The 15473-nt window shown below is 39.3% G+C and overlaps 1 protein-coding gene across 1 annotated transcript; it reads right to left on the bottom strand.

Moving 5' to 3' along the window:
* Positions 1–884: 884 nt before the first annotated feature.
* Positions 885–9940, bottom strand: LOC145956093 (uncharacterized). The gene is made up of 3 exons (XM_083071653.1): positions 9677–9940; positions 7041–8263; positions 885–1074 (listed from the first exon to the last, which is right to left on the bottom strand). Exons 2-3 carry the CDS (start codon positions 8210–8212, stop codon positions 885–887), a joined length of 1362 nt encoding a protein of 453 aa, XP_082927779.1. The 5' UTR covers positions 8213–8263; positions 9677–9940.
* Positions 9941–15473: the final 5533 nt, after the last annotated feature.

The raw sequence follows: 15473 nt of genomic DNA, 5'->3' as shown, positions 1-15473 counted from the left end.
ACCTTTATAAAACCCACTTTAAATTTTTTGTAAGAAGTGGTGAATGGCTGAAGCAAGCAATCACTGTGTCGAATCAATGACAACCACTTCGCCTTCTTCGTCGGCCGAGAGGAGTAGTAATATAAAAATAAATGTGGAGTAGGTTGGAGGCCAAGAGCTAAGCACAACCGTCTAAATCCTTGCATTGCTGCCCAGGTGTTGGGATGGACCTGAGAAGGCGCCACGTTCAGAAGACGAAGTATACCCGAGAAATAATTATCAAAGGGGAGGGATATCTTCAAATCCCGAAACATATAGTCATACACATAAAAGAACGGGTATTTGGACGACCCCTGGTCTAGATAAACAAAATCCGGATTAGGAACCCCATCACCTCGGCATGGCTGGAAAAAGATAGCAGACGACTCCTCGTCTTCGGGAAAGTTTAAAAATTTCATTGTCGATACGAAGTTAACAAGTGATTTCTTGGTCGTATACCGGGAGTACACACTACCAACTTCCCCGTGTACCCATGAAAATCCAGGAGTCGATACGGGAGGAAAGCTTCTTGATGAACCCCCACCCCCACTTGGACGGTCATCAGAACCTATAGCCGAGGCGGAACCACTTCCACTACCGCTCTGGGCCTGCTCAGATCCAGAAAAGGACTCGGTGCGATCTCCATTAGAGGCCGAAGCTGAGGCAGCGTCCCGGACCGGAGATACTCTTCGTCTCGATTCCCCTTCGTCACCGGAGGAGTCGATATGAACAATATTTAAATTTGCCATTACGTACCTGAATGCTAAACTTCACAGATCTTCCTTCGACGAACACTCGAATGCTGATTTACTAATTTGGATCCGGAGATAATGATTGTGCGCGTATGTGGAGCCCCCTCTTCATGCCTATTTATAGACCCTGCATGTTACACATTCAAACGTCGCAGCCTTGGGAAACCGTTGGATCAATTTAATCCAACGATCCTCAATACGCAACCCCTCGTATGCTCCACCTACGCCCAACTGACAAACCTTTGGCGTTCCACACTTGATGCGAACCCTAGCATGCGCCATTCCATGCATAATGATGGCAACCCTTGACATCCCATCAGCAGTTGTAACCCCTCACGCGTAATTAATGTCTGTCAGTTATGCACCAGAGAAACTAATGCTTGCCAGCTACGCATCAGAGAGGCACTTTAATCATAACCCCTCACATTCCTAAATCTTTCATCGTATCCCTGTCGCCACCGGCCCGAAACGGGCTTTCGGCATTCGCGAAGGATGGTTGGACTCGTTTATTTGTTTAAAAATAGTGGATTGCTAGAATGACTTATTCTCAAACTGAGACCTCGTCAAACGAGCAATTTTATTAAAAGGCTCACTAATCCATATTAATCCCAAGCGGGACCCTCCATGGATTAGTGGTTTTCATAAAAGGAGGGTTCGTGGAGTCGCCACCAATGTTTTACTCAAAACATTGGAAAAAGGGATAAGGCAATTGATTTAAAAATCAACTTTGGCCACTACAACCAGAGTTGGGTAAGGGAGTCGGTTACGCGTGGGGAAGGTGTTAGCACCCCACAGCGCCCCTTTCGGGTTCCCTATGACAGATTATTTTTAACAGAACAGTATAAAATTACTAAATTACCCCTATTTATTCTAAACAATTATGAATTGACTATCTACATGATGACAGTTTAAATATACACACAGAAAGCAGTAAAAGGAAGGATTGAAAGGAAACCTCTTGAAGCGTGCTTTTATATATTGTAAAGAACTGGGAAGCGTTTTGGCGTTCCCACGCTCTACAAGCCCGCTCCTCGCTCTCCTAGAACAAAATTTTAACTAAGGGAATCAAAAAGATTTCCCCTCGACTAGGTTCGATCCTCAAGCAAAATGGCTCGGGGCTCAAGAACTTCGTCGGATCAACTCTCCGAGTGATTTCTAGGGCAGAACACTGCTCAAAAACCCCAGAATACTCAAGGAGAGGGTTCAAACTATGTTGAAAAGTGTGGTAGGACGTCCAAATGGCCTCCTATTTATAGGAATGGGCCTCAATACGGCCTACAGGGGCAATACGGCCGTATTGAAATTTTTGAACTTCAATACGGTCGTATTGAAGTTCAATACGGCCGTATTGAAGTTCAAAAATTTCAATACGGCCGTATTGAATTCAATACGGCTGTATTGAAGCTTCAATACGGCCGTATTGATTTCAGTACAGCCGTATTGAAGTTTCAGAAACTTCAATACGCCGTATTGAGTTCACTGTGGCCATATTGAAGCTTCAATACGGCCGTATTGGGGTTTAGTACGGCCGTATTGGGCTTTTTCCCTCCACTTCTTTATTTTGAGCTATTCTAAGACCTCTAGACCTACAGAGAACCCTCCTAGGGCCTTCGAGGAGTCCTTCTGGCTGATTATCCTTCAGTCTTCGAGAGTCTTCAAGCTTTATTTCCGACCCGGACAATTTTAGGGGTCTACAGCTGCCCCCCCTTTACTTAGTCAAACGGTCTTTTGGTGTACCGGCTGACAAGTAAAGGAGTTGACCCAATTGTCCGGGTGATGTGCCGACCTTCTGACTTGTAATGTCTTCCGGTGGAAAATTGTTGAGTAGCCTCTCCAGGTTGTTGCATACCTTGGCGCTTCTGACAACCTCGGTAGCTAAGTTTAACACCAACGTGCCTCTGACGACGCTGATGGCTGAGTATTGTCTCTCCAGACCTTGAGTATTGTCTCTCCAGACCTCGAGTACTGTCTCTCCAGACTTTGTTTGAGTATTGTCTCTCCAGACTTTATTTGAGTATCGTCTCTCCAGACTCTGAGTACTGTCTCTCCAGACTTCGAGTACTGTCTCTCCAGACTTCGAGTACTGTCTCTCCAGACTTTGTTTGAGTACTGTCTCTCCAGACCTTGTTTGAGTATTGTCTCTCCAGACCTTGTTTGAGTATTGTCTCTCCAGACCTTGTTTGAGTATTGTCTCTCCAGACTTTGTTTGAGTATTGTCTCTCCAGACCTTGTTTGAGTATTGTCTCTCCAGACCTTGTTTGAGTATTGTCTCTCCAGACCTTGTTTGAGTACCGTCTCTCCAGACTTCGTTTGAGTATCGTCTCTCCAGACTTTGCCTCTCAAAGATGAGGTAGTTGAGTATAGTTTGTCTCCACAGTCCACAATGCTGCTTCGACGGTTTGTTTTTCTGATTTTGTGCCGCTGAGGGCTGGATAACGCAGGGATCCGTCTAGGGGATGTGCAGTCATTCATAGGTTCTTGTGTCCCAACTTGCATTGCTTAGTTGGTACCCATGGGAATTTTTGACTCCTTGGGGTGTAGACACAGATGCTCTCTGAGTTGAGCGATGCCTTATGTTTGGCTGACGTCCTTTTGACGTGAGTGGAGTATCCCGGTTATCCTTATTCGGGTGTCTCTCTTTGATTTTCTGATTGTGTTGCCTCTGTGTAGGCTGTTATCCACTGGGGGATTTTGTCGTTGATTTTGATTAGCCTCTTCTGTTAGGCGTATCGGCTTGACGTTCGATGTTTGGCTAAGAGCCGGATTCCACTTGGGGAATACTTATCGATATTTTTGATTTTCTTCTCCTTTTTGCAGGGATGCCTCTTGAGTAGGCGATTGGGGATTTGGGGATCTTATTGTGTCCCAGAGTATTATTTAGGAAGCCTCTACAGGCTTAGCCTCGCTCAGTGCTTTGAGTCGGAGAGCTATCTTCCACCGAGGAAGTGTTAAGTCCTTTGACTTGTATATACTGTTTGGATGATCGCACTTCCATTGGGGATTGCGTCGATTTTGCTTTGATAGCTCTCGCTGGGGATTTTTCCGTGAGCTTGAGCTGAGGTTCCCTCTGGGGAGTATCATTTCTGCGAGCCTCTCCAGGCTCAGTTATTCTGCATACTGTGGAGGATATGGAGTATTATTTTGGTAAGCCTCTCCAGGCTTAGTTATTTGGTACAGATTGTTTGTTGGATTTTCTATATCCTTGCCTTTTTTATTTTCGGCTTTTTCTGTATTTTGCCTTTTCTTCTGATTTTGGCTTTTTCTGTATTTTGCCTTTTTTATGTTTTTGGCTTTTGCTGTATAGAAATTAAAAGTGTTAAAGAAATTAGATTTATGAGAGAGTATTATTTCGGCAAGCCTCTCCAGGCTCAGTTATTTTGTAGGAGTATTATTTCGGCAAGCCTCTCCAGGCTCAATTATTCTGTGGGAGTATTGTTTCGGCAAGCCTCTCCAGGCTCAATTATTCTGTACGAGTATTATTTCGGCAAGCCTCTCCAGGCTCAATTATTCTGAGAGTATTATTTCGGCGAGCCTCTCCAGGCTCAGTTATTTTGAGAGAGTATTATTTCGGCGAGCCTCTCCAGGCTCAGTTATTTTGAGAGTATTCTTTCGGCAAGCCTCTCCAGGCTCAGTGATGCTGTTGATTTTCTGAATCTTTGTATTTTGCTTGCTGCTGTCATACACAAGCAATTTTCTATTTTTCTATTTTATGCGGTTGCCTCATGATAAGGTCTTTGAATGTGCAACTAATGTGTGTGTGATGCACAAATGCAATACAATTTTTTACTTTTGTTCATTTATTTAGAAAAGTGAGTGGCTCTCCCTATCCTCTTCTTCTTGGAGGACTTTCTGTCATTGACGCGAGGGAGTATTTTTGTGAGCCTTTATGCAGGAGATTATGGATTTTACAGGAACCCCTCCAATTTTCTTTTATTGACCGATTATTAATGGAATTTCGTACAATTTTATGAAAAACCAATTCAGAGGCATAATCACATGGTCAAGAAAGAAAAGAAACAAATGGATATTTTTATTGATATTCACAAGTGTTTTTACAGAAAGATATACAGAAGGAAATTTCTGAAGAATGGCTGGCCAGGGTAGGCTATATACATTGGGCTTAACAATTATATCTGTAATTGTTGCTCTTTACGTTCCCCTAATTGCTTCGGCCTGAGCCAGGAGTGTAGATGCTGCAAGATGCTTGCTTCTAGAAGATAATCACTTGAACCGCCTTTCGGTTTTCGGTTTAAGCGATCGTTGCTTGCTTTGCTTTTACATCTTATTCTTTTGCCCCTAACTTTTGCTTAGGACGTATCCTAACGGGGTAAATTTGCCTTTGTTTTGCCTAGTACCCTTGTACTGGCAGGCTTTTTATTTTGCCCTAACTTTTGCCTGGGACGCCCTTTTTGGGTTTTCATCCTAGCGGGCCTATGCAAGCAACGTCTTCAAGCATAGTACTTCTTTACCACGTCAGTGTTGACTAAGTATCGAAGTTCTTCTCCATCCATGTTTGTGAGGATCAATGCTCCTCCTGAGAAGGCTCGTTTTCCCACGTATGGTCCTCCGTGATTTGGGGCATACTTTCCGATTTTGTCCTTTTGAGTTGGTAGTAATTTCTTCATTACCAACTCTCCCTCATGGTAGACTCGAGGGTGGACTTTCTTGTCAAAAGCCTTTTTGATCTTCCTCTGATAGGCTTGACCATGGCATATGGCGTTCAGCCGTTTCTTTTTGATAGGGTTCAACTGGTCATATTGGCTTTGAACCCATTCTGCCTCGGAAAGTTTTGTTTCCATGATTACCCTTAGATAGAATATCTCGACTTCGATGGGTAGAACTGCCTCCACCCCATAAACGAGTGAGAATGGAGTAGCTCCTGTAAATGGACGTACTGAAGTCCTATAGCCATGAGGAGCGAAGGGTAACATCTCGTGTCAGTCTTTAAATGAGACAACCGTCTTTTGCACTATTTTTTTGATGTTCTTATTGGTTGCCTCGACTGCCCCATTCATCTTTGGCCGATATGGGGAAGAGTTGTGGTGTTGGATCTTGAATTCTTGGCACAGTTCTTCCACCATTTTGTTGTTCAGATTAGATCCATTATCAGTGATGATTTATTTCTCCATGCTTCCACTAGATTATTCTAAAATCTTTTGGGACAAGAGAGAAAAGAAGGGAAAGATATTTTTGTTTTGAAGTTTGTATTTTAGAGGGGATTATTTTTCAAAAATGGTTTTTGTAAGAATGGATGGCCAAGGTAGGCTTATGTGTTTAGGCTTGCTTGATTAAACACTTATGAAGTTAAGAAAATCTTTGTTTATTGACGTTGTGATTTTGACAACTTGGATAGCTGCTCTTGAACCTTTCTTTTTGAATTCGGTTCATGTTACCATCATGGATTTCTTTTGTTTTTTGATTGTCCTTATTTTTGCCTAAAACACCCTTTTGTGGCGTTTTAGCGGACCTTTGTTTTTGTTTATTATTGTAACCCTAACTTTTGCCTAGGTCACCCTTTTGTGGGATTCCTAGCGGGTCTTTTTATCTTTAGGATTTCTTTATCCATGATGGCACTTATTGAGGCCAAGAAAAGGTGCTCCAAGTTGACACACACACTTCCACATAAAAATGATGTGGGTTTATTATTATTAAGATGATTTTAACCTCATTCATGTTTATTCAAACAGGGTTAAAAAAAAATGTGGTTTAGAATTTTATTATAAGCAAGAAAAGAAGCAATGAGAAAGAATGATTTTATTATAATCATAGTGGAAGCATGTGTCCTTATTTCATCACTGATATGGGTCCCAATGTTGACCTCTTTTATCTTTCGGCCATGCCCCAAATTCACGGTTTCGAATTTCTCTTGACGAGCTTCTTGATCTAGCAATCTTTGCAGATCCGGAGAAATGGTCTCCTCATCACTGTCCAACTCAACCCTTTCACCTTCGGATCCCGGTTAGAGCGAACAATTACAGACACAATTATTTTATTGGTTCTGTTTAGGTTTAGAATTTATTAATATTGATGAGGAAAGAGAGAAAAGAACAAAAGAGAGTGATGTGTGAAATGCCTCTTTATTGATATATGTAAAATGTACAAAAACCCTTATTTACATGAAAAGGTTCTCATGATCTCGGGTACTGATCATGAGTCCCTAAAAGAGAAGAAAAATATGAAGGGGCCCTATTGTGGCTTGCCATTCTCTACTCCTGCTTTGGTAGAGGATTCTTGCTCACGTCGGGCGCTGTCGAATCGAAGGTGACCCACCCAGCATCAATAAGGTTTTGGACCTTGTATTTGAGAGCTAGGCATCTCTCTGTTGAATGCCCTGGTGCCCCCGAATGGTATAAACATTTGTCTTGTGGCTTGTACCAATCGGGGTAAGGTGGGTCGATCTTCCTTGGTGGAACATGAGCTAGAAGTTTGGCTTCTACTAGCTTCGGAAGGAGATCGCTATAAGTGGTCGGAAGTTTATCAAACTTCTTCACAGGGATGAATTGCGATCTTCCTGACTTCGAAGTGGAAGAAGCCGAGGATATGGTTATAGCATTGACTCCTCCCTCATTCTTCTTCCTGAAGGTCTTCTTAGCCTCGAATGATTGGGAAGGCTTAGCTAGCTTCCCACTTTTCAATCCTTGTTCCACTCTCTCCCCAATAGTGATGATGTCCGAGAAGAGTGTCGTTGTGTTCCCTATCATTTTATCGTAATAGGGACCAGTCAACGAGTTGATGAATAAGGACACCATCTCCTTATCTGACAGCGGGGGCTCTATCTGTGCCGCCAACTCCCTCCATCGTTGGGCGTACGCCTTGAAGGATTCATCATTTGTCTTACTCAAGGCTTGAAGATCTGACCTATCAGGTGTTAGGTCGATGTTGTATTTGTAGCGCTTGAGAAAGGCGTCGGCCAACTGCCTCCATGTACATACTTGATTTCCATCTAGCTGCATATACCAGTTGAGTGCAGTTTCAGCCAAGCTCTCTTGAAAGCAATGAATCAAGAGCTTTTCGTTTGTGGCATATGCAGCCATCTTTCGGCAGTACATGGTGAGATGACTCTTGGGGCAAGTCGATCCCACGTATCTCGGGAAATCTGGCACTTTAAATTTGGGAGGGAATTGAATATCCCTCACTAAGCACATGTCGGCGGCATCTTTGATATCAAAATCATGCCCCTCCATAGCCCTTAGCCGATCCTCTAGGGCGTGGAATTGTTCTTTTGAAACCTCGGGCTCTTTGATCATAATTCCAGCCCCAAGAGGTATGGCATGTGGAGGATCTTCTTCATGCTCCTCCTCCTCATGATGGGACCCATGGTCATTGTGATGAGATCCATGAATGTTATGGTGACGCATGAGTTCCAACATTTGCGCCATCTGCTCTTTGAGCTGTGAAAGCTCGGTTGTGAGCTTTTTGTTTTGCTCCTCCAATGCTTCCATTTTCTTGATTTTCCGTGCGCGCGTAAGGACAGAGAGATGACCAGCCACTTTCTAAAATGAATGTTTAGTTAGTTTATTTTATGGAATGAATACACTTTTTAACATGAGCTTGATAAACCTCCATCTTTAAGGCGCTGCCTTTTTAAGACGGAAGTTTACCACCCTTCTTTATCTATGATTTCTCCCCAACGGAGAATCTCTATAGTCATGGGTCTCTTTCACTCATGTCAAGAGGTATTGGTGATCCTAAAATGTATGTTTTTATGAGGATGCATGATGTCTTATTGGTAATGATGTACATGCTTCTCACTTTTATTATATTTTCACACATGGTCTTTCCTCTCATGTCATGGTTTTTTATGCATGGGGAATTTTTTAGACCTTATCACGAGGTTATTTATTAATGCACAAACAATTGCACGTAAACATTTACACAAACAATTCACTCATCCACGAACAGTCACGAGCGAATCACGAGGTAGGGGTCTCCTGCAGAAATGGTGCATATTCAAGGTAGGTTCTAACTGTTCTCACCAGTCCAAGGCCCCCAAGGTGCCCCCATTATAGGGACCCAATTCCTCTCGTCGTAGGTCGATGGAAAGTTCCAACGCACCGTCGGACTCAAGTTCATGGTTATCACCTTGAGTGATGTTTTCCGACAACGGTCTACGGGCACCTATAGACCCATTCGACAACCGGCCGTACTAACATCCACTCCCTATGGTTAATCACTCATGCCCCCGGGTATAGAGGGAACTGTTGTGTGCAAAGGTTTGTGTGCAGTTTTTTATTTCAAACAATTGCGGAATTTAAACATACAACAGTTATTTAAAGCCATATAATAAAACATATTATAATACAAGCAAGGGGTAATGAAGTAATTTTAACTATTATTTGTTAAAAATAATCTGTCACTAAATGGGACTGACTCTCGAGGCTTCCCCAGTGAAGTCGCCATCTGTCGCCACCGGCCCGAAACGGGCTTTCGGCATTCGCGAAGGATGGTTGGACTCGTTTATTTGTTTAAAAATAGTGGATTGCTAGAATGACTTATTCTCAAACTGAGACCTCGTCAAACGAGCAATTTTATTAAAAGGCTCACTAATCCATATTAATCCCAAGCGGGACCCTCCATGGATTAGTGGTTTTCATAAAAGGAGGGTTCGTGGAGTCGCCACCAATGTTTTACTCAAAACATTGGAAAAAGGGATAAGGCAATTGATTTAAAAATCAACTTTGGCCACTACAACCAGAGTTGGGTAAGGGAGTCGGTTACGCGTGGGGAAGGTGTTAGCACCCCACAGCGCCCCTTTCGGGTTCCCTATGACAGATTATTTTTAACAGAACAGTATAAAATTACTAAATTACCCCTATTTATTCTAAACAATTATGAATTGACTATCTACATGATGACAGTTTAAATATACACACAGAAAGCAGTAAAAGGAAGGATTGAAAGGAAACCTCTTGAAGCGTGCTTTTATATATTGTAAAGAACTGGGAAGCGTTTTGGCGTTCCCACGCTCTACAAGCCCGCTCCTCGCTCTCCTAGAACAAAATTTTAACTAAGGGAATCAAAAAGATTTCCCCTCGACTAGGTTCGATCCTCAAGCAAAATGGCTCGGGGCTCAAGAACTTCGTCGGATCAACTCTCCGAGTGATTTCTAGGGCAGAACACTGCTCAAAAACCCCAGAATACTCAAGGAGAGGGTTCAAACTATGTTGAAAAGTGTGGTAGGACGTCCAAATGGCCTCCTATTTATAGGAATGGGCCTCAATACGGCCTACAGGGGCAATACGGCCGTATTGAAATTTTTGAACTTCAATACGGTCGTATTGAAGTTCAATACGGCCGTATTGAAGTTCAAAAATTTCAATACGGCCGTATTGAATTCAATACGGCTGTATTGAAGCTTCAATACGGCCGTATTGATTTCAGTACAGCCGTATTGAAGTTTCAGAAACTTCAATACGCCGTATTGAGTTCACTGTGGCCATATTGAAGCTTCAATACGGCCGTATTGGGGTTTAGTACGGCCGTATTGGGCTTTTTCCCTCCACTTCTTTATTTTGAGCTATTCTAAGACCTCTAGACCTACAGAGAACCCTCCTAGGGCCTTCGAGGAGTCCTTCTGGCTGATTATCCTTCAGTCTTCGAGAGTCTTCAAGCTTTATTTCCGACCCGGACAATTTTAGGGGTCTACAATCCCAATCGGAACAATTAACCCTTTGCGTCGCTTCCCTCCTCAAGGCTGGGGGGCTTGTGTACCGGAAGGTCCCTATCGGTCACGTTGACCAATACGTGCCGTTCTGTCAGACACCTACGCCATGATGTCGGAAACATCGGTCCAGCCAACGTCCGAGACGAATGTTACTAACGGCTCGGCATAAGACCGAGCCGAAGAGTCCCCCCGTAGGGCAAGATAGTCAGACAACCGTTGATCAACCCAATTAATAATAGCGCCCCATCCCTTTACCTATCGGATCGGCGAAATACCGTACCGATAGGTGAAGGACGGCTATTAATTATGATTAGCAGGTAAGCGCATGGTTAAGACAGTAAGTAAGTAATTAACATCGTATTACCTAATTTAGTAAACACCTGAAAAGGCCCACAATGCTCAGGCCCACGTCAGGCACTATAAATAGGTCACACATAACGAGGTATGTCACTGTTCATTTTTACCCTAGATATTCGTGCATATACTGACTTGAGCGTCGGAGTACCCTTTGCAAGTACCTCCCCCATCCCTTGGAGATATCGTTGGAGCTCTTATTCGGTCCCCTTTCACCCAGAAGAAAAGGAGTGTGCCCTCAGACAGGTACACATAGTCATTCATCATGCAATGATGTCATGGACTCGACTCATAGATGCATGCATGTGGTGCCAATCACGTGTCTCATAATCACATTTCTCATCATATCATCATGTTATGTCGTGGGTGACCCAAGGTACACCTTGTTAGCATGTTACATCGTGGGTGATCCAAGGTACATCTTGTTAGCATGTTATGTCGTGGGTGACCCTAAGGTACACCTTGTTAGCATTTTACGTCATGGGTGACCCTAAGGTACACCTTGTTAGCATGTTACGTCATGAGTGACCGTAATGTACACCTTGTTAGCATGTTACATCACTGGTATGCTGCCTAAGCGGCACACCTGGAGTTATATATATGTATATGATGCATGTCATACATTCACAATTTCATTGACTCAACATTTCACTTATCACGGAATTTCATTTATTGTCTCACATCATTTTTTTTCATATTCCCATAGTCATAGCTTATCTCAATAGTCCATTTTCATGTCTCATGTCATTTGTTCATATTTCACATAGTCATGTCATGATTATTCCTCATAAGGTCCGCACAGGAATCCACAGAGAGCACTCTTATTCATATTAAAACTTGTTTATTTTTAAAATTAATTACATATTCATTCATTACTTCCAACAAGGAACAAAGTAGAGTAAACAGAAAGTAAAACAGAACACATTCATGTTCCTAGAAACATACATCAGGCAAGGGATTGGGGCCAATCCGACTACCCAACAATTATTCCCACATCCTCGAGCGAAGTTTCTCACTCTCCCTTACCTCGATAAGCAAGAGTTGAAACTAGAGCAGAACCTTGCTAATCTCCTCCTTTGGATTCCCTCTTTCTTTCTATCTCTTTCTTTCTCTCTCTCTCTCTCTCTCTCTCTTTCTCTCTCTAAGTTTTTACCTTCGTCAGTTGTAATTTTTTCACAGCCCCTCCCTCTTATTTATAGGCATTCAGGGGTGGCTGGAACGCTCGTTCTCAAACCATAACGGCCCGTTATGGACCCATCCGTTATACGCAAAATTTACAACTAGAACGACCCGTTTTCAAAATCAGAACGGCCCGTTCTGGGGTTGATTTTAACACACATCGACCATAATTGGAACAACCCGTTTCCAACTAAGTTTTTTAGGCAATTTTAGAATCTTAGAACGGCCCATTTCACTTTGGAAAAGACCCGTTCTGGAATAACCAAAATTGGCCTCTTTACTAATTTAGAACGGCCCGTTCTGGTCCTTCAAAAATAGTTTACTTTCATAGTTTGGAACGACCTATTCCACTTTTTGGAATAGCCCGTTCAGGGCCTAAAAAAAATAGAATTTCATATAAATTTTTTTTATAAATATTTTAAAAAAAATCTCTAAAATGTTCTATAAAAACTCTTTTTATTAATTAATAACTATAAAAAAATAATTTTCATAAATATAAAAATAATAATTAACTATTGTATAAAATTTGGGATGTTACAAGATGTGGAGTACATTCTTGCATGGGGAATTGAGTGAGATTATGTATGTAGAGCAACAACTTGATTTGTTAAGATAAGAAAGGAAAAGAAAGTCTACAAACTCAAGAAAGCACTCTACGGGCTTAAACAAGCTCCAAGAGCTCATGTATTTAACACTTACAAGTAAGGATGGCAATGGGGCGGGTCGGGTACGGGTTTCATGATACTCATCCCCGTCCCCGCGAGTCAAACTCATCCCCGTCCCCGTCCCCGTACCTGTACCCATCGGGTATGTGATTTTCATTCCCATGCCTGTTCCTATCGGGTATCGGGTATACCTGTACTTGTACCCGTACCCATCAATTTTTTATTTTTTATTTTTATAAAAAATATGATATTTTTAAATTATTTTTTTATTATATTATAATTATAGTTATAATTAAGTTATTTCTCTATCTCATATTATAATAAATAATCACACATAAAAAAATATTAAAATTCTTTAATATAATTAAATTGAAAGTAGGTATTAAATTAAAAATGAGAACCGGTAGGGGTTGATCCATGTTTAAGCAAGGTTAGGGGGTTCGAATCCTGCCTTGTGTATGCAGCCGCATTAAATCTTGGGACCAGCTATCCTACCCTTTGAGGTGCCTCCAACGTAGAAAGGAGATTAGTCACTGCTATCGGTGGTGGATACTCTAGGGACGAACCAAAAAATAAAAATAAAAATGAGAACTGGAACGGATACAGGTACGAGTAGGGGAAGGTAAGTATATACCTGTATCCGTACCCGTACCCGATACCCATACCCAGTCAAACCGGGTATTCTCCGTTAAAATCAAGACAGGTTCGGGTATTACTCGCAAGTAAGGGTATATTTGTCATCCCTACTTACAAGACCCAATTTGATGTTCATAGTTCATTGTAAAAGGCTTATATATTATATATGCTACAATATGTTAATAAAGAAGTCTTACTTTTCTTATGCAATTTTGTGTGCATTAGCTTAGTAAAAATTAAAACTAGAATAAATTATTTTATCTATTCTTTAAATAATTTTTTTATAAAATTATAACCATTTATATTAATTTATATTTTTATATCATGTATTTTATATTTTTATATTATATTAATTTAAAATTTATATTTTAAATAAAAAATTGCTATTATATATATATATACTATTAAAATTTAAACTTAAATATTATATTTAAACTTTTACATTAACTTTAAATATTAAAAATAAGAATTGATATCTTATTTTAGATCTTAATATTTTAAAATTATAATATAATATTTATGTAACATTACTTTATATATATTTAATTATCATTTTTATTTCATTAATAGGATCAAAACATTTCATGTTTCTATATTTTATTTAATAAAAATATTTAAAAATTATCAATATTTATTAGATCAATTGGTGTTGTATTTAATTTTCAAACTTAAAAGTTGAGTTCAAGTCTTATCTTTAAAGAATAATTTATTTTTAATATTTTTTAATCATTTAAAAATTTAAAGATAAAATTATCTATAAAAAAAAACATGTACACCAAATTCGACAATCTCTTTCATTATTATATGTTATAGATAAATATTGGTTTCAGTATAATTCATTGTCATTTTTCATACCACTTACTATATTATTTATTTTATCTTCTTTTACTTTATTTATCTATCTCCCATCTATCAAAAGGAGGTGAGGAAGGGAATTGTTTGGGTGGGTTCGTCTAAAATAGTGTTAAGTTTGGAATTAATGGAATAATGAAAAGGCATAACAGTAATGAAAAGAGATAATAATTTGGGTGGCGTCATAATTAATTAGGTAACTGAAATTAATCGATAATGGATAATTAACGCCTTAGCATGTGCAAGTTTGCGCATGATTGAAAAATCTGTATACATTAAATTATACAATTATTATTTATTATTAAAAACGCAAGTGCAAACAAAAAGTGAGGACAAAATTGTAAACAAAAACAAATTTTTCCATAAATCTTCTTTAATATGTGAGGATTAGAAAACATGTGGAATTCATCGAATATTCCTCACATTTTCTTTCAATTCTCTTCTAAACTCTCAACCTTAAACTCCAAACATATTAAAAAAAAAAGAAAAAAAATTAAACTTTCACCATCTTCCATCCTCTTTCCTCATATTTCTCCCAACATCAACTCCACTAAACATAAACTAAATTCTAAACAGCTAAGATATCTTTAACATAGATTTTTTTTTTTTACTTTAAATACCAACGAAAATTTTGGTTAAAATTTTGTTAAATTTTATTTTTTAAGAAAAGGATAATTTATTTTAGAAAAGGGTAATATTGATTTAATATTTAAAGTACAAATTAAATAAATAAATTATATATATAACTAGCCAAATATTAAATCAATAATAATATATTAATCATATTAAATTAATATTTTTAAAATTGGACTGATGGTAACCAATTAAGATATTAATTTATGATTTAATAGTTTAATGGTGCAACCGTAATTAAATTATAATCTAATCAGTATTAATAAAATAATAATGATAATTGTTACTAATTATATTTTATAATACTAAGAATTAAAATAAAAATATAAATTTCTAATTTTAATATTTAAAGTATAATTATTAACAAGTTAACAAATTAACATAATTTATTTTACTTGTGACTCATTTTTTATAATTGGAATGATCAGTGGTGATAGGGTTCCTTACTAAGCTTGTGGTAAACTACTTTCAATTAAGAAAATTGAGCAGACAGTTCTCATCCATGAACACTTTGTGTGTGAAAATATGAGTGATCTATTAGTGTAAGTATCTATTATGGAAAAATAAAGCTCTAACTGAACTTGAAACTAAGCTCTAATTGAACTTGATTGAGATTGTTCCTTGCTTAATTATTTTTGGTTGTGTTTAAAATTCTAAGGACCCATGTTTCATTGAACTCGAAATGTTTGCTAGTGTCACAATTGTTACTTGAAGACATGA

Source organism: Cajanus cajan, chromosome 3 (genome assembly GCF_000230855.2).
Source record: "Cajanus cajan strain Asha chromosome 3, NIPB_CcT2T_4, whole genome shotgun sequence".
NCBI classification, from domain to species: Eukaryota; Viridiplantae; Streptophyta; class Magnoliopsida; order Fabales; family Fabaceae; genus Cajanus; species Cajanus cajan.
This window is presented reverse-complemented; position numbering and strand designations above follow the sequence as displayed.